Source organism: Eulemur rufifrons, chromosome 7, assembly GCF_041146395.1.
Source record: "Eulemur rufifrons isolate Redbay chromosome 7, OSU_ERuf_1, whole genome shotgun sequence".
Classification (NCBI taxonomy): domain Eukaryota; kingdom Metazoa; phylum Chordata; class Mammalia; order Primates; family Lemuridae; genus Eulemur; species Eulemur rufifrons.
Window position 1 is genome coordinate 254,927,670 of NC_090989.1, and position 18,308 is coordinate 254,945,977.

The 18,308-nt window shown below is 51.1% G+C and overlaps 1 protein-coding gene across 1 annotated transcript in view; it reads left to right on the top strand.

Moving 5' to 3' along the window:
- Positions 1–18,308, top strand: part of TMOD1 (tropomodulin 1) — a 58,833-nt gene that overhangs the window by 20,205 nt on the left and 20,320 nt on the right. Inside the window, exons 2-6 of the mRNA XM_069474461.1 lie at positions 228–384; positions 6,610–6,729; positions 15,047–15,136; positions 16,096–16,226; positions 17,914–18,021. Of these exons, the coding sequence (XP_069330562.1) occupies positions 228–384; positions 6,610–6,729; positions 15,047–15,136; positions 16,096–16,226; positions 17,914–18,021 (606 nt within the window). The remainder of the gene's footprint in view (positions 1–227; positions 385–6,609; positions 6,730–15,046; positions 15,137–16,095; positions 16,227–17,913; positions 18,022–18,308) is intronic.

Genomic DNA, 18,308 nt, shown 5'->3' on the forward strand with positions numbered 1-18,308 from the left:
TCCTGGCCTCTCTCGACCCCTTATCTGCTGTGTAACCTTGGGCCTGTCCCTGCTCCTCCTGGGGTTTCAGGTCCCTTACATGTAATACGAGGGACTAGGACGGATTCCATGAGCCCTGAGGTCCCTGCTGTTCAATGATGAGTTTCTGGGGCAATGCAAGTCTTCAGCAGCTGACCGCTCTCTTTCTCTCTCTGTTTCTCTCTCGCCCCCCACAACCTCCACTGTAGAATGCACTACTGCCTGCAGGCCTGAGGCAGAAGGATCAGACCACCAAGGCGCCCACAGGCCCCTTTAAAAGAGAGGAGCTCTTGGATCACTTGGAAAAGCAAGCAAAGGAGTTTAAGGACCGAGAAGATCTGGTCCCCTACACAGGGGAGAAACGAGGTACTGAACAATGTTGCTGTAATGACTATGTCACTCTCCATGCATCATTGAGTGCCACCTGTATACCAGGCCCTGTGTTGGGTCAGTTGTGACTGGGCCTCCTTGTCCTCATCCCCACCTGGCCAGAAAACAAACCCAACTCCAAAAGCATTGATGCATGATGTAGATTTAGTGAAATTTCTGAGTAGACTGAGAAAAGAGTCAGATCCACCAGACTAGCACAACTTTTCCCTAAATCCCCTTTAATTGGGGTGTTCTGATTATTTTTCATACAAATCTAGATACTTTTGAGAGTGGAAGAGGGAACTATTGATAATAATATCAGACATGAGACCTAAACAAGGACCAACCTATGCAAACCAGGAACAAGAGATACCCTCTCTCTACCCTAACTGTCTCTGCTCTTTCTCCCAAGTTCCTCTCTCTGGCAGCTGCAGCATCCTTTCCTTCTGTTCCTCCCAGACTCTGCTCTGGTTTAAGGCAAGCCGTCCAGAAGGCCCTGGAGAACAGAGAGGCCCTCCCCGATCATCCACCCTTCCTGAACTCCCATTCCCCTCCTTTCATGCCCCCTCACCTTTGCTCATTGCCCTCTGCCCCACAGGCCTCCTGTCCAAGCCCCTTTCCACCTCAGGACCTTTGCACATATTCCCTATGCCTGCAACGCTTCTCCCGCTTCCCAGCTCCATGCCATGTTCATTGCCACCTCTTCCTGCCCCGTAAGAAGTATAATGGGTAGAAACAGCCTGCAACTAGATCTACGTCTGTTGCAATCCTGGCACTACCCTTATTAACTGTGTGAGTGTAAGTAAATGTCTTAACCTGCTGTGCCTCGCTTTCCTTCATAAAATGGGAATGGCGAAAGTAATATTACCAGCCTCATGAGGTTGTTATGAGGATTAAGTGAGTTAAGATATCTACAAACCACTTAGAACAGCATCTGGCATGCAGGGAGTGCTGTGTAAGTGTTAGGTATTATTATCCTGTAGGTCTCAGCTGTACTGTCTTCTGTTTCAGGGAAGCTGTCCCTGTCTACTCGGTTTAGGACATGTAGTCCCCCTGCAGATCCCCCCTTGGTTATTTTCCGTCTCAGGAGTCTGTGTGTGCCCTTCATAGCAATTCACATTTTGTCAGTATCTCTTATTTATCACTGGTCTCTTTCACTAGCCTTTTAGCTCCCTGAGGGCAATGACTTGGGCTATCTTTGCTCATGTGGTTCCCATAGCATCCAGCCAGCACGAGGCCTGGAGTATAGTAGGGTTGAGTAGGGAGGTGTTGAATGAATGAATGAATGAGTTAAAATTAAATAAATGTTTGATGAACCTTGTGTGCCACTTCCTTAGAATACAAGCTCCCTGAGTGCAAGGGCCATATCTGTCTTGTTCATCCTTATATCCCCAGCACCTAATAAATCCCTAGCATATAGAAGGCCCCAAATAAATATTTGCTGAATGAAGGCATTAATTCATTGTGTAATTAATTATTTTTTTCAGTCGCTTCCATTCTCCCCCCACCCGAGAATGTAAGCAGGATGAGCCAACGGTCCCTGTTGGTGGCTGGCATCTGTGTGTCTGTGTTGTATTAGCACAATGCCATGCACAGAGTAGCTGCTTAATGAATAATAAAATGAGAAAGCACGTAGGAGTAGACATTATGGGGAGGACTTTGAATCAGTCCAAATCCTGAAATTGGAGCTCCGTCCAGGTTTCACTGAAAACTGGAAGGTCAGAAAGGCCGAGGGGCGTCAGGATTACAGAACTTCAGAACTTCAGGATTGTGTGATCTGAGGCATCCTGGAGGGGGTGGCAGGAGAGGGGGCGGGGATGAGGATGGGGGTGGGTGGGCAGCAGATCTGGGTGGACAGTCATTGCTGGTGTCTATTTCCTCAGTTACCCACACCCCTCCAGGGGGAGGACCTGGAGGGTGGCATGGGGGATGGGGACGGGAGTCTGGGCAGTGCACAGACCAATCCTGCCGTCCTTCCACAGAAGGCTGGCCTGGCAGAGCCAGGAAAAGCTCTCCAGCCTCCTAGGACCTGACTGCCTCCATGAAAAACCAGGCCGACCCAACGAGAGTAGCTAGGATTCATTCTGTTTCCATATAGCAGCAAGCCTAGAAGGTTCATCATCATCAAGAATTTAAATGATGGTCATTAGAGTTCTTATGGGTAGACTATGTGGAGGTCCCAGAGACAGTGGGACACGAAACCCTCCAGCTGTTACTGGCAGGCTCAGGGCTGTTCAGCCCAGGCCCTACTGAGCACTTCCCCTGCACCGGGCCTAGAGCTGGCTTGGGCTGGGGGAAACAGCCCCCACACCACAAGACCTGGCGGGATGTGGGAAGAGCCATAAACCAGTGCAAAGTCCTGAGGAATTTAGAATGAGAGGTGTTCTCATTCAAGTGGGGGAGATCAGAATAAAGCTCTGCAGGATATTTTCATTAGAATTACATCTGGCTGCATGTGCTGGGGGAAAAAAAGTTAAAATAACAGAGATTTAATCAAGAAGGTTCATGTTCTTAGGCATTCCAGGGATGGTAGGGCATGGTCCTCAGCATCGGGGATCCAGACCCTTTCCAGCTTTTCATGCTGCCATCCCTGCGACATGTCTTTGTCCTCATGGTCTGTGTAGCTGCTGAAGCTCTAGTCATCACATTCACATTCCAACTAGCAAGATAAAGGGAAGAAGTCCAGGTCCCTCTTACAGTGTCTTAGCGTCACCGTACTCACTGGAGGTACCTGTTACAGGGGTATAATAAACCGTGAGTCTTAAATATTTATGGAATGTTCATCTTAGTTATCACATCAGTCCTTTTCATACTTGAGTTCCTCTTTAGGCATTTTTTTTTTCCTCGTGTGTTTCCCCTTTTCTGGATCCTTGGAATCTTATATAAACATGGAAGTTATGATATATTTTTCCTGAAATGATTTTGTTGTGTGTTTTGCTGTTTAAGCAATAAAACACAGTAATTCCCTCCCCTGAAAATAAGCCCTGATCCCGTTTTAGTGAAGACCTATGCGGACATTTCTCAGTGCACTTCCTGCTCCCTCCCCACCTCCATCCTACGACCCTGCTGCAAGCTGCCCGTTTCACTAGCTGGACTGTGCAAGTGATGACTGCATGATTGCACCAGTCTCCTAACCATGTCCCTCCCTCCACCCTCGCCCCTCCAGGCTGTTCTCCATCAACAGCTAGTGAGCAGGGCTGTTTTTTTTTAAATTGAGGTAAAAGTCACATAACATAAAAATTAACCATTTTAAAGTGAACAATCCACAGCGTTGTGCACCCACCATCTCTGTCCAGTTCCAAAACACTTTCATTGGACCAAAATAAAATCCTCTAGCCATTAAGCAGTTACTCCCCACTCCTTCTTTCCAATCCCCTGGTGACCACCAATGTTTCTACGGATTTACACATTTTGGATATTTCCTATAAGTGAAATCGCACAATACATGACTTTGTATCTGGCTTCTTTCGCTCAGCATGTTTTCCAGACTCATCCATGCTGTAGCATGTATCAGCGCTTCCTTCCTTTCAAAACTGAATGATACTCTGCAATTTGTTCAGCCATTCACTTACTCACAGACACTTCAGTTATTTCCATCTTTTTTTTTGGCTATTGTGATTAGTGCTGCTTTGAACATTCCTGTACAAGCATTTGTTTTAATACCTGTTTTCAATGCTTTGGGGTACATACCTAGGAGTGGAGTTGATGAATCATATAGTAATTCTAAGTATAATTTTTTGAGGAACTACCAAACTTCTTTTCCACAGCAACTGGACTACTTTACGTTCCCACCAGCAACGTATGGGGGCTCCAATTTTCCCCATCCTTGCCAACACTCTTTTCCATTTTTATTTTTTTATTATAGCCATCGTCATGGGTGTGAAGTGGTTTCTCAGTGTGGCTTGACCAGTGATGTTGAGCACCTTTCCATGTGCTTGTTGGCCATATGTATGTCCTCTTCAGCGAAATGTCTATTCAAGTCCTTTACCGATTTTTACTTTGGGTTGTTTGTCTTTTTCTTTTTGAGTTGTAAATGTTCTTTCTATATTCTAGATACTAGGCCCTTATCAGATATATGATTTGTGAACATTTTCTCCCATTCTGCATATTGTCTTTTCACTTTCTTGATAGTATTATGTGATGTGCAAAACTTTTAAATTTTGGTGAAGTCCAATTGATCTATTTTTTTGTTGTTGCTTGTGCTTTTTTTTTAATTGTATCTAAAACTCTATTGCCAATTCTAATGATATGAAGACTTTGCCTGTATTTTCTTCGAACAATTTTATAGTTTTAGCTCTTATATTTAAGTCATTGCTCCACTTTGAATTCATTTTTGTATATGGTGTGAGATAGGAGTCCAACTTCTTCCTTCTGTATGTGGACATCTAGTTGTCCCAGCATCACTTGTTGAAGAGGTGATTCTTTCCCCATTGAATGGATTTGGCAGCCTTGTTGAAAATCAATTTGCCATAGATGTTTGGGTTTATTTCTGGACTCTAAATTCTTTTCATTGTCTGTATGTCTATCCTCATACCAGTACTACATCATTTAGCATTTTAGTAAGTTTTGAAATCAGTGAGTTCTCAAATTTTATACTTTTTCAAGATTGTTTTGGGTATTTGTGGTCCCTTGCAATTCCATATGAATCTAAGGATTGGATTTCCATTTCTACCAAAAAGGCCACTGGAATTTTTACAGGGATTACATTGAATCTGTAGATTGTTTTGGGTAGCATTGCTGTCTTCAGAATATTAAGTCTTCCAATCCATGAGCTCAGGATATTTTCCCATTTATTTAGGTCTTCTTTAATTTCTTTCAGGGATGTTTTGTAGTTTTCAGTGTCTTATACCTCCTTGGTTAAATTTATTCCCAAGTATTTTATTCTTTTGGATGTTATTGTAAACTAAATTGTTTTCTCAATTTCCTTTTCAGATTGTTCATGGCTAGTGTACAGAAACACTACTTATCTTTGTATGTTGATCTTGTACCCTGCAATGTTCCTGAATTTGTTTATTAGTTCTAATGGGGTTTTTTTGGAGGGGGTGGAAATTTAGTGTTTTCTACATATGAGATCGTGTCATCTGTGAACAAAAATAATTTTACTTCTTCCTTTCTAGTTTGGTTTTCACTTATTTCTTTTTCTTGTCTGTTTACTCTGACTAGAACTTCCAGTACGATGTTGAATAGCAGTAGTAAAAGTGGGCACCCTTGCCTTGTTCCTGATCATTGGGGGCTCATTTCCTCACTTCTGCTGGGTCCCAGGTCGTAGCCGTCATCTTGATGAGGACTTCCCCAACCACCCTTCCCAAAAGAGCAGTGCCCACCTCACCCACCCCCAGGCTGGCATCTCCTAGGCCCTTCTCCTGTTCCGTCTCCCTCCATGATGCTTAAGACCATCTGATTCCTTTATGTGTCTATTATCTGTCTCCTTTCACTGAATTGGCAACTCTTCCAGGTTCTTATCACTGCTGTTCCCCAGCCCCTAGAAGGGTGTCTGGCACATAGGAAGCACTCAATAAATTTCTGTTACATAAACAAATACATAAATGCATAATTTCTCATAGATGGAATTAAATTGTTCATGCTATTTTGTAAACTTGCTTTTTCACACAACATTTGTCTTAGGCACTCTCCTCCTTATTAAGTAGCAATCTCCATCGTCCTTTCCAGTAACTGCTGGAATTCCATCGGGTGGATGCCCCGTAATCTCTTCCCCAGTCCCTGTTGTAGGCACAGCAGTGACCAGCCTCGTGCATGACTCTTTACTCCCTCATTCAGTTATGTCTGACGCTTTAAAAATACAATGTCCCATGAGGCAAGAATGCATTTTTGTTCTCTTTTCATTTTTTAATAATCTGAGTGTATTTTATTTAGAAATGTTTATAAATTTTTCTCTCATCAAAATCCTTGGTTAGGGTATCCCAGACTCTGTCATTGTATTATATTGTTCTTTGGTATCTTTTCCCCCTACTTATAGATTGTTTAATTATGACCAGCGCTTTCAATAGAGAGTAGTTTGACCAAGTTATAAAGTCATTCTTTCCAAGTGTGAGGGGTGCTATGGTGACATCCCTGATCCCTGTTCTTTGGGGAAGTTAGTCCCCAGCGGGAGAAGACTTAAGGCACTCTCGGCATGGAGGGATCCACAGGGCTCTGTGATGGTCCACCCAGGGCCACGGCAGCCACCACCCGCCCCCATAACAGGCGCCCATGTGTTTGCAGGAAAGGTCTGGGTCCCCAAGCAGAAGCCAATGGATCCCGTACTGGAAAGTGTGACACTGGAGCCAGAGCTGGAGGAAGCCTTGGCAAATGCATCGGATGCAGAACTCTGTGACATCGCAGGTAAGGGGCATTCCAGAAGCTTCCACATGTCCTCCTTCACCCACATAGGCAGGGAGCCTTGTAGGGTTCATTTTGACATGTACAGCCTCCTTGTTTCTACCGAGAACTGGAGGAGACCAAGAGTGTTAAAATAAAAATCCATTATCACAAACCAAAATGAGGCTGGGTTCAGCGGCTTACGTCTATAATCCTAGCATTCTGGGAGGCTGAGGTGGGAAGATTGCTTGAGGCTAGGAGTTCAAGACCAGCCTGAGCAAGAGTGAGACCCTATCTCTATGAAAAATAGAAAAATTAGCCCAGAGTGGTAGCTCACACCTGTAGTCCCAGCTACTCGAGAGGCTGAGGCAGGGGGATTGCTTGAGCCCAGGAGTGCGAGGTTGCAGTGAGCTATTATGATGCCACTGCACTCTAGCCAGCTGACAAAGCGAGACCCTGTTTCAAGAAAAAAACCGGAACAAGGAAAATAGAGATAAAACCACCCAAACCCATCACACAACAGAACCATCTGTTGTTGCCATGGGACCCCATCCCAGAGGAACATGGATGTATCCCAGGGGGGGTCGGGGGGCAGTGTGGGCCTTTCCCAGCCATTTGCATCGAATCCTGCCCAAGCCTGGGAGGAGAGAACAGAGGGGAACAGACACAAGTCCTGGACATCTCTGGTTTGAGAGATTCACAAACGGCTCAGAGCAAAGTCACCGGATTTTACAACTTTGTGCTTTGCCCGCGGTCAGCTCAGAGAGCTGGCTATGAGATCTTCCCGTATATCTCATAGTTGCCCCACACCCTCCAAATTCACATGACAACGCAAGAAGGTGGCCTGATTGATATTCAGCACCCTCTGCACCCCTCCCTTCTCTCCCTGCCCCACCGAGGGTCAGGCACTGGCCCCTTCTGACACCCCACGCTCCCTGTCACGCTGTGCTCCCTGACTCGGTGAGGGTGGTTTTTGTTCTGCAGATTTGGGGGCTACTGAGCATCACTTAGGTGATGGCAGGAGGTGGGTGGATGGGGACAGAACCAAGGCATGTGAGCAGGGGAGAGGAAAGAAGGGTATGACTGCCACCAACTGGCTGTGGGAGGCGGGTAGAGGAAAGAGCAAGGAGGGCCGGCCCCAGGGACTAGTGGGTGCTGGTGCTGTTGGTGATACAAGGGGAAGTTGTCGGCGGGGGGGGGGGGAGGGGACATGAGCTCTGTTTAGGGACTGTGGTGTTTGAGGTGGCTGTGGGGTACCCAGGTGGGGATAGCTGTACAGGAAGGTCTGGGGTGCTGCAAGGGTCCCCATTTGGGTAGAGATTTGAGCATCGTTAGTGCTGTCAAGCTCCAGACAGAGCACAAGGTGGGCTGGGGCCTGGGGCTCTGGGAGGGCACGTGCCAGGCCCAGGAGGAGGCTGTGGGGGTCGAGTCGTGGGGCACAGCTGGCATGGACACCAGTTAGCCACACTGGGGCTGGAAAGCAAAGGCCGAATCAAGACGGGCAGACCAGATGCAAGAGCCACAGAGGCAGAGTGAGGGCTCAGGTCTGGCCAGAAGACTCAGAGGTACATGAGGCCAGAGGCCAGGTGGGGCCACCAGCACCAGGGATTGGCCATCCGCAGCTGTCTTCTGCCTCATCGCATCCACCGGCTTCCTGTGGGCATTGAGCATGACTCCTGAGGGCACTCATGGCGATGGAGGGGGCGGTGCTGAGAGGTGGGGCCGTGGGGGGAGAGGCAGTGAAAGACTCGGCTACATGCAAGGGGTGACCTGGGCGGTGGCGGGGGAAGCCAGGTTGCAGGGACCGAGGAGTGAATGGGGACAGCCAGTGTGTGACCCTGAGTCCAGACAGCCCCCTCTTCAGGTGACAGAATTTGAAGAAAGACAAAGGGTGTCAGGGCTGGCAAGAAGGGTTTTCATTGTCACTGTGAAGCGCAGAGGTAGTGGGTGCTTCACCCAGACAGGGACAGAGCTCTTCACTCGGGAACCTGGTTTGCTCGGTTAGGGATTCATTTCGTCAGAAGCCACACAAGTCACATTAGAGCCTATGCGGAGTCCATGTGTTTCAACAGAACCACGTTGCTGATGGGGGGGGATGACTTCTGGTTCATCCATGCAGGAGGGAGGTGGCTGATGCCTTTGTCCCGCATCTCCACGTGGACGACCCCAGAGCTGTTTCTGTCCTGGACTTTCTCCTCTAATCGCCCTCCGTGACACCAGTCCCCTCACTAGGCAGCTCAGAGGGATGATCAAATGTCTCTGCTGTCACAACCAAGGGCTCCTGGCGGATCATGAGCCAAAACAGAACTGCAACAGTGCGGGAAGTTTCTGTGTGGCTTTCTTGAAACTGGTTCCCTTTATTTTTGTTGGCACGGCTATTTGTTGTCATCTTCCCGTGACACCATCCCCTGTGCATGTCCGGGAAGGGCAGGGGAGCTGTAAGTCTGCACCGGTGTTAACTGGCTAACCTTGGACGGCCGTCATTTTATACTCGACACTGGAAAGGGCAGTGTCTCTGAGGAAGGAGGGACTGAGCATTTGTTGACCACCAGCCATGTTCCAGGTGCTGTGTGAGTTGCTCTCAATACCTTGGTGCATTTATTGACCACAACAATACTAGGAAGTAAATTCTATTGTCCCCATTTTACAGGTGGAGAAAGTGGGCAAGGTGAGGTTAAATGCCTTGCCCAAGAGGTTCGAACAGGCACCCTCGTTCTAGGGCCCATTCGTAGCATCAGCACCCAGGGTGACCTCTCTCCTCCCCTCCCCTCCCCTCCTCTCCTCTCCAGGGCAGGGGGGACGCAGAGAACACAGAGGGTGGGCAAGAGAGGGTGAACTGCCAACACAAAAAGTCAGCTGGGGATGGGGTGGCGCCACGTTAGGAAAGGCTCTGGGTGTCACACCAAGGAGATAAAACCTGGGACTAAGGGCGTGAGGGAGAGGCAGACGAAAGCAGGGGTTTGGGTCGAGAGGGGGTGGTGTTCTGGAGGGACGGGTGTAGAGACAAGCTTCGGTGAGGCCGAGGGCCGAGGCAGAGCCGTGAGACAGCATCTGAGACGTGGCTGCACCGTGAGGCCAGCTGCTCTTCCTAGTGCTGGCTCAGAGGCCGAGGGGCCGAGATGATGCCAGGCGCTCTGGCCTGAGGCACCAGGACACAGGCTGGGTGGCTGAAGGGGAGTGCTCTGCCGTGAGCCGATTTCAGAGACGCTGCATGAGATGGAGGCTGGACATCGTGTTGGAGGCGCTGGGTGGAGCCGGCCCACGAGAGAGCTGGGGTGGGGGGTGGGAGCCTTTCTTAAGAGGGGGCTGGCTGGGGCCAGAACTGTGGGAGAGTCATTAGAACAGGGAGAGGACCTGGGGTCTCCAGGTCACTTGTAGTCCGGTGGCCGGACTCCCAGGCAGAACATGTCCCTCCTCTTGGCCTTGGCTCATTCGCTCGTGCACAGAGTCAGGCCATTTGTCCACAGCCTGGCACATGGCAGGGCACAGGACTAGGTCCTGGTGGAAGAACCATGAGAAAACAGCACGATTCCTGCCCTCACAGAGCCAACGTTAAACAAGTACTATGCAAATAGGAAGTGACAGATGAGACGAGTGTCATAACGGGAAAAGGACAGTGTGTAGGAGGGGCAGTGGGTTTAGGTGATGAGGCCAGGGGAGACGAGGGAAGAGATATGGAAGCTGAGCCTGTGGGGGAAGGCAGGGGTGAGCTCGAGAAAGCACGAGAAAGCTCGGGGAGAAGGTGCCAGGGCACAGGACGGCAGGAGCAGCGCCTCAGAGCTGGGGAGGCCGGGCCCTCTGAGCTTCGCTCCGCAGGTGCGGTGTGGCAGGCTCCGTACCTGGCCAAGGTAAGAGCCTGTAGGAGGGCACCAGCGAGCGTGCCACGCTGACTCAGGTGTGACGCAGGTAATGTGCATCTCTCATGCATTCGCTCGTTCACTCACTGAACTAGTGCACATTACTGAACTCCTGCTGTGCACTAGGATGAGCCAGAGCCAGTCCCTGCCTTGGGGGGCCCCGGAGGTGATGAGGAGGACAAACAAGAAACATGTGGGCTTCATCATTAAAAGTGCTCCCACTAGGTGATGAGCAGGGTGCACAGGACCCTGACAGTGCCAAGCTCTTGGCAAGTGGTCTTGGGCTGTGGCTTGGAGTCAGCTGCAAGCACTTGGAATTGTCAATGCCTCCCATGCCCACTCAGGGAGGTGGCCCTGACTGGCATGTAGGGACCCTTCAGGTGGGGCAGGCCCCAGGAAGGGAGTGGGCTAGGGAGACTCACCCTTCAGATGGGGCACCCCCAGGCCACCCACCCCCAAGGGCAGTTGGCGACCCCTGGCTCCTGCGGCTATCAGAGTCTTAGCCTGACCAGCCCCTGGCTTCTGCCTACTCCCATATGCCTAGACACCTGTCCTCCTGCTATTCTACCAGTGTCACGGTGTGGCTTATCCAGGAGCGGCTCACCTGTACCCAAGTCCTGGGCTGGAGCCAGTTTCTCTCACCGCCCCTAGGATGCAGGAAAACACCGTCCAGCCTCTGCCCAGAGCCAGCCCGAGCAGTTGGCAGCTGGAGAAGCTGAGACATGTGCTGTTATCTCTCTGCGTCCTGAGTGGAATTACCAAATGAGTGAGCCCTGCCAAGACAGAGAGAGGAAAGAGAACTCAATGTTCTTTTTCAGAGTTCAAAAATAGCCCTTTTTGAGTTTTGAGGAAGATCTAGACTTAAGAAAAAAAAAAAAAAAATCAAGTTCCCCAGCGCTAAATCCAGCCTTGCCAATATCTACAAAGAATGAAGCAGCAGGCAGTGTTGATGAGCTGTTTTCCCCCCTCACTCTCTCCTGGTGACTGTGGGGTGTGCAAAACCGAGCGAGGGAGAAAGTCATGACTGTGTATTCCCTAGGGCTGGCCGGAGGGAATTCTAGCTCCAGAACCACCAGGCATTCTGCGCATCAGTGCAGATTCAGCTTGGCCCCTTCCCTCCTTCCCTCCCCACTTCCTTCTTTCCTTCCTTCCTTCCTTCCTTCCTTTTTGGAACCTTAATTTCCTCTGAGCTGCAAAATTTTACTTCTTCTCAGGCCTGCTATTAACATATATTACCTTTAGGATATATGATATCTATCCCTAGAATTGCAACGTCGAGGAGGAAGTTTTAGAACTGCTAGTGACCTAGTGGGTGTGAATAGTAAGTGAGAAGCCACAAGAGTCCTTGCTGAGTGGGTTTGGCAAACCAGTTCCCTCTTGGGCTTGCTGGAAAAGTGGGGAGTTGACAGCACCTGCCCCGGGTGCTTGTTGTAAAACTCAAACAGGATTAAAACCTGGGAAACTGTGGTGTGGCTGTCCTACGGGAAGGTAAGAGATCAGCGTTCAAACACATTTCATTTTACAGGTGAGAAAATGGAGGCCCCCAAAGGAGAAGTGACCTGTACAGGGTTACCCAGAAAATTAGCACAAAGCCCCAGACTGAAACCCAGGTCTCCTTCCCCTGGTTCCCTGGCAGCTCCTCGTAACTTCCCTGCCTCTGCTCCCCTTTCTAGAGCACCCCAGGAAGCTGGCATCTGAGCACCAAATGCATCTTCCATTTTCCACCTCTGTACTTTCTAAGCAAGACCAGCCGGCCATATGACGTTACATCTTTCACATGAGTCCCAACAACCTCCACAAACCTGAAAACCCAGCACCTCCTAGAAGCACCCTGAGCTGCCGTGTGGGAGCTGCGGAGCCTGCTCCAGATGGGGACTCGTGGTGATCTGATTCACCTGCTGCTGACTCAGGCTCAGCTCCGCTGCACACACGGACACAGCCTAAATTAACTCCCCGAGAGCTCAGAACAGTGCAGATGCCTCTCTCCCTACCGGTTCTCCTTAGTGATGAACGGGCAAGTCTAATTTTAGCAGAGAAGACTTTCAGAATGTGAGAAACAGAAGGGACTTTGAGATCATCTCAACTTGTGGTTCTCGGTTTCCACTGAGCATCAGAATCACCCAAGGAGATTAAAAAAAAAAAAAAAAATCTCCGGAGATTCAGATCAGTTGGTCCAGGGTGGAGCTAGGCATTGATACTGTCTTTCAGCTCTCTGGGTGACTTGTGTGTGCAGCCATGGGTGACAACCACTGGCCTTGTCTCACTCGCTCATTGGGCAGAGGAGGCTGATGCCCAGAGACGGGAGGGGACTTGCACAAGGTCACACTGACATCAGGGGCATAGTCAGGGCTGGAACTTGGGTGTCCTGACTCTTCACTAAGGGCTCTCATGTTATCTCTCTAACTAGAAACCACACTTAATGAAATGGCTTGGGGATTTTAAAAAATCACCACCAAATATTTACCAAATATGTACTGTATTCTGGGAGAGGTGGAAGAGAGAGAGAGAGAATCGTCCTCCCTGACTTCCAGAAGCCTACAGTCCAGTAGGGGAACACAAGTATCCAGTAATCTCTAACACCAGGTAAACTCTGTGGTATAAGAAGGTCACCAGGTGTTGTGGGAGAACTGGAGAGGGACAGGGAGGAATCCAGGAAGACTCCCTGGAGGAGGAAGGGTTACTCCAAGTCTTAAAGGGTGGGAAGATAGAGTTGTTAGATAAAATACAGGATGTCCAGTTGAATTTGAATCTCAGATAAATAATGAATAACTTTTTAATATATGTCCCCAATATTAAGATATACTAAAAAAAGATTCATGGTTTCTCTGAAATCCCAGTGGAGGAGGGTGTAGAGAATCACCAGCAGAAGGGACAGCACTGGCAAGAGCAGGAGCATCTACCGAGCAGGGACCGTTTGTGTAGCTGGAACAGAGAGAGTGTGGGAGGGACAAGGCTGTTGAGGCAGGGCCAGCCCAGGGAGGGCCTGTGAAGCCAGGCTCCCGGCCGTGAACTTGGCCATGCAAGCCACCGTCCGCCCATCTGGACAGCTGCCACAGCCTCCCGGTTCCCCAGGCCATATCCCTCTCTCCCCTTCGTAGTGAGTTCCCCACACAGTTGGGTCGGGTCGCAACGTCTCACCCCCGCTCCCCAGGCCGTACCTAGGAAAAGACACTCGAACTCGAAACTCAACCCAAAAGACCCTATGAGATCCGCCCTTGCCTAGGTGAATGCGATCCACTCCAGAGGGTTGGCAGCTTCAGGGCGGTAGTGTCAGGCAATGGTGCTCAACCGTGGCTGCCCATTGAAACCACCCGGGGAGATTCAGAAATGCAGATGCCTGGGCCCCACCCCCCAGAGATTTTGGGTTAATTGCTCTGGGGCAGGCCTGGGCAGCAGGAATTTCAAAAGATGTGCAACCAAATTGAGAGCCACCATGGAAAGCATCTTCCCTGGCCCAGAGCATGCTCTCAGAGAGGGTGGTGGCATTGTCGCTCTCCTTGTCACCACCACGTGTCCAGCTTCATGTTAGTCTTTCCTGGTCACCACCCTCCTCCCTCACTGTCCTGCCACTCCCTGAACCTCAGGGCTTTCCCACCCACCACCCCCTCTGCCTGGAATGTTCTATCTCCCTTCTCTTAACTTGGCCAACACTAACTCATCCTTCCCATCCCAAGTCCCTCTTCTATGTTCTCCCAAAAGACACTGAACTTGTCCTTTACAACACCGATCGTTGTGTGCTCCTATTTTAGTTGTGTGGGTACTTGCCTAGCACCTCTCTCCCCAGCGCCGCCATCACAGGAGCAGGGACCTGGTCTTCCTCGTTCTCCACTGGTCCCCCCAGAGCCGGGCTCTCGATGAACGTGGAACAAATGAATGGGTGAAAGAATGGCTGAGCACGGGAGTGATGTGGTCAGATTGGCATTTCCAGAAGGATCTTTCTGGCCGCTGAATGTTGGGAGGTGGAGGGTAGGAGCAGGCCGAAGCCAGGGCACTGGTGATTACACAGCTGTGATAATACGGCCAAGAAACGATCTGGCCTCAACTGGGACAGAGGTGCTGGGACGGGAGAGGGACCATCTGAGAGACACTGGGACCGTCACACGGACATGGGGGAGAGAGTGCCATGTGACTGAGGTTTCACCCTGAGGGACACGCAGGACGGCGAGGTGGAGCCACAGAAAGAGGCCGTTGCTGGGAAAGGGTCATTCTGCTTTGGCCACGTTGGGTTAGACGTGCCGGTGGGACATCAGGGGAGACCTGAGAATCTGAGGCCAGGGCCTAGAGAAGTCTGGGCTGGGGATGGAGGTTTGAGAGTCACATAAATAGAGATGAGAGTAAAGATCAAATAAAAAGGTAGAGTTTTCCTGCAATTAAGTGTTTCTTGCCATTTCTGGGAGCCAAAGTTCCAGGTGTGGAACATCAGTCCCCAGGGGGCTCTTCTGCCTGGGAGAGGCGAGTCACGGGCCCTTCCCTTGTCCCCGCAGCGATCCTGGGCATGCACACGCTCATGAGCAACCAGCAGTACTACCAGGCCCTGGGGAGCAGCTCCATCGTGAACAAGGAGGGCCTCAACAGTGAGTACTCGCCCCGCTGCCCGGCTCGGCCCCCGGCCCCGGCCCTGACCCTGGAGGAGAGAGCTGCCCTGGGCTTCTTGCTTCCTCTGTTCACCGGTGCTCTCTAGCTCTTTCCGGAAGTTTTAAAGTTTATGTAGCTGAATCTGTCTTTTCCTTTGAGCCTCCTGGGATTTGTGTCTTGCTTACAAAGGCCTTTTCCATCCCAATGTTATAAAAATATTCTCCTATATTTTCTTCTAAACGTTTTAGAGGTTTACTTCTTATGTTCAGCCTCTTAATCCGCCTGGAGTTCTTGTTGGTTTGTGATGTGGGATGAGCTCAAACCGTCATTTTTTTAATGGAGAGCCAATTGTCCCAATATCATTCTTTGCAGAATTTACCCTTTCACCACTGGTTTGGGCCTCCCGCTTTATTATAAATGTCCACACATCCACATGGGTCTGTTTCTATGTGCCTTTTCTGTTCCACGAGGCCCTTTGTCCTTTCCTGTGCCAATGTTGCATTGTCTTAATGACTCCACCTCATTGTTCCAAGCTGGCATTTTGGCCCCAAAGAGCAATGAAGGTGCCAGTAGAATAATTATCCCTCCCGCTGAAAGACTGACGCATTTCCTTCCCAGCCAGGCTTCGTCTCGGCCTCACAAGGGCCCACTGAGGTAATGAGCACAGGTAGAATGACTAGCCCTGCTTCACAGACGAGACTGTACCTGAGGTTCAGAGAGCTTAAGTCATTCACCCAGTTCTTGCAGAACGTCAGGGGCAGGGTCCAAGCACAGCCCCAGCCTGCCGGCTCCCTTGCAGGGCTGCTTGCCACGCGGTGCCCCGGCCCGGCCCCTGCGACACGCAGCCTTCGCCTGTCCCTGAGCTCTGCCGACGCTCCCTTTCAGAGTGTCTCTGTGCTGTTGAGAGAAAGTGAGCCCTGGTTTCTCTGAGCCACCCCCCTTTTGTCCGTCACTCTAGGCGTGATTAAACCCACACAATACAAGCCTGTGCCCGACGAGGAACCCAATTCAACAGACGTAGAGGAAACGCTGGAGCGGGTAAAGAACAACGACCCAAAGCTTGAAGAGGTCAACCTCAATAACATCCGGGTAAAGCCCTTTATCTCACTTCGCCTCTGTGATGGGGGAGGGGCCGTGTCCTACGTCACCCAGGTGCAAGCGGTCCAGGCCGGGCTGTGCAGAGTGAACAGGGTCCTGTTTGGGCTCTGGGTGTTTCTGAATCAGGAACAGGGGCAGACGCCTTACAGATGGGTTAAGAGGGGTGGACAGAGTAAACAAGTGCGCCCCACAGTCCTGGTTTCTCTCGGAGGACATCAGGCCCAGACACTCCCCGGGGGCCAGCCCGGCTTGCATCTGGAAACCCGCCATGTTATTCAAAACACTGGGAGATTCTCTGAGATAAAACCGAGAGTCAGAGACACACTGCGGCACAGGATCTCAAGGCTGCAGCCATCCAGTGCCCACCTGGCTCGGGGGTAACCCAGGCCCTGCGCGGGTCCCACCCCTGGGCCGTCGCTGCCAGGGTAGCATGTTCATGGTCAACCTCATTTTACCGCCGGGGAAGGGAGCCGTTGGGCCAAATGTCCAAAGGCCAAGCACTCTGCCCAAATCTCTGCGGACGTTACCCTGTGTGACCACCAGGGCAAAGGAGGGACAGGTGGACGGGCAGCCCCACCCAGGACAGACCGAGGGAGGGGTTCAGAGGCTGGCACAGCTGCCTGCCCACCTGCTCAGCCAGGAGGCCTGCGGATTAGCTCTGGAGGGGCGAGAGCCAGACAAGCCCCTGCTCCACTTTCTGTCCTTCTCCGCTTTCTTTTAAGTGGCTGCCAGCCCCGCAGCACCATCAGATGGGAAACCTGTGCCCTAGTGTTCTCTGCACCCAGCCCCCATGCTCTGCTCCCACGGGAGCTAACGTGACTCTCTGAAATGAGAGATTGGCACAAACAGCCACGCTCTCAGGCGCCTCAGTTGCCTGCCGTGTGCCCCCTGAGAGACCGGGCGCAATTCAGAATCGTGCACTCGGGCAACGAATACCACCTCGGAGCCATGTGAGGGCGTGGAACCCACTGTGAGGCCTCAGCCCTCTCCACGCCTCAGTTTCCCCTTTGTACCATGAGGCAGTTGGGCCAGATCAGTGTTTTTCACCTGAGGATATTAAAAAATATACATCTATGCTCAGGCCCACCCCCAGAGAGTCTGATTCTATTGGTCTAGGACAGATTTGAGCATCACCATTTTGCAAAAGTCCCCAGGAGACTCTGATGTGTCAGAGCAGAGACCCTTTGGGCTAGACGTCTCTCAGAGAGCACCTCGTACAACACCCCCCCACCAGCTTTGCTTTCCAGGAACAGGCCCGGAGAGGGGAAGCGGTTTCCCCAGAGTCACACAGCAAGTGTGCCGGTCGCTGGGGTGGAGGCCGAGCTCCAGCCCCCTCCCCAACCCCCAGCCCCGAGCACTTGGCCTAAGGCACCTCCAGTCCCCACGCTTTGATTTTTGCCTCTTCTCTGGCCTCCACGTGCACAGAGAGAGAGTTGCGGGTCCTATAGGAAACTTTCCAGGAAGATTTTCTCAATTTGTTTAGCAGAAAGGTCTCTCCAAATTTCAGCCATCTGGGACAAAGCAGGACCCCTTTGCCCATTTGGCTTTTTGGCCAGGAATTTGCTGGGGATCGGTGAGGAACCGGGCTACGATGTGAGAGAGTTGCTGCCCCACCTGCCTGCGTTGGCCCGGCCCGCGGGGGGGCCGCTGGTCACCCCTGTTGCCTTTCTCTCCGCAGAACATCCCCATACCCACGCTCAAGGCGTACGCAGACGCCCTGAAGGAGAACACGTACGTGAAGAAGTTCAGCATTGTGGGGACCCGGAGCAATGACCCCGTGGCCTATGTATGTACTTTCCTGTCCCGCCGCATTGAGGGTGACGCAGAAGGGTTGATGCATGTGGCCTCAGGACGGGCCGTACCCACACGAGAGCCCTGTGGGGTGTGGAGGAAGGCACCGGCAAGGGGCATGGATGGAACGGCTGTCGCCCGGCACCAACTGCACCTCAGCCCAGGCCGTCCTCACACCACGCTGGTCTCAGACAGGCAGGGCTCCCCACCTTGCCTGGGAAGCACCCAGGGATCAGAGAGGTCAGGCAGCTCGCTTTGTCCAAAGTCACACAGCAAGCGAGG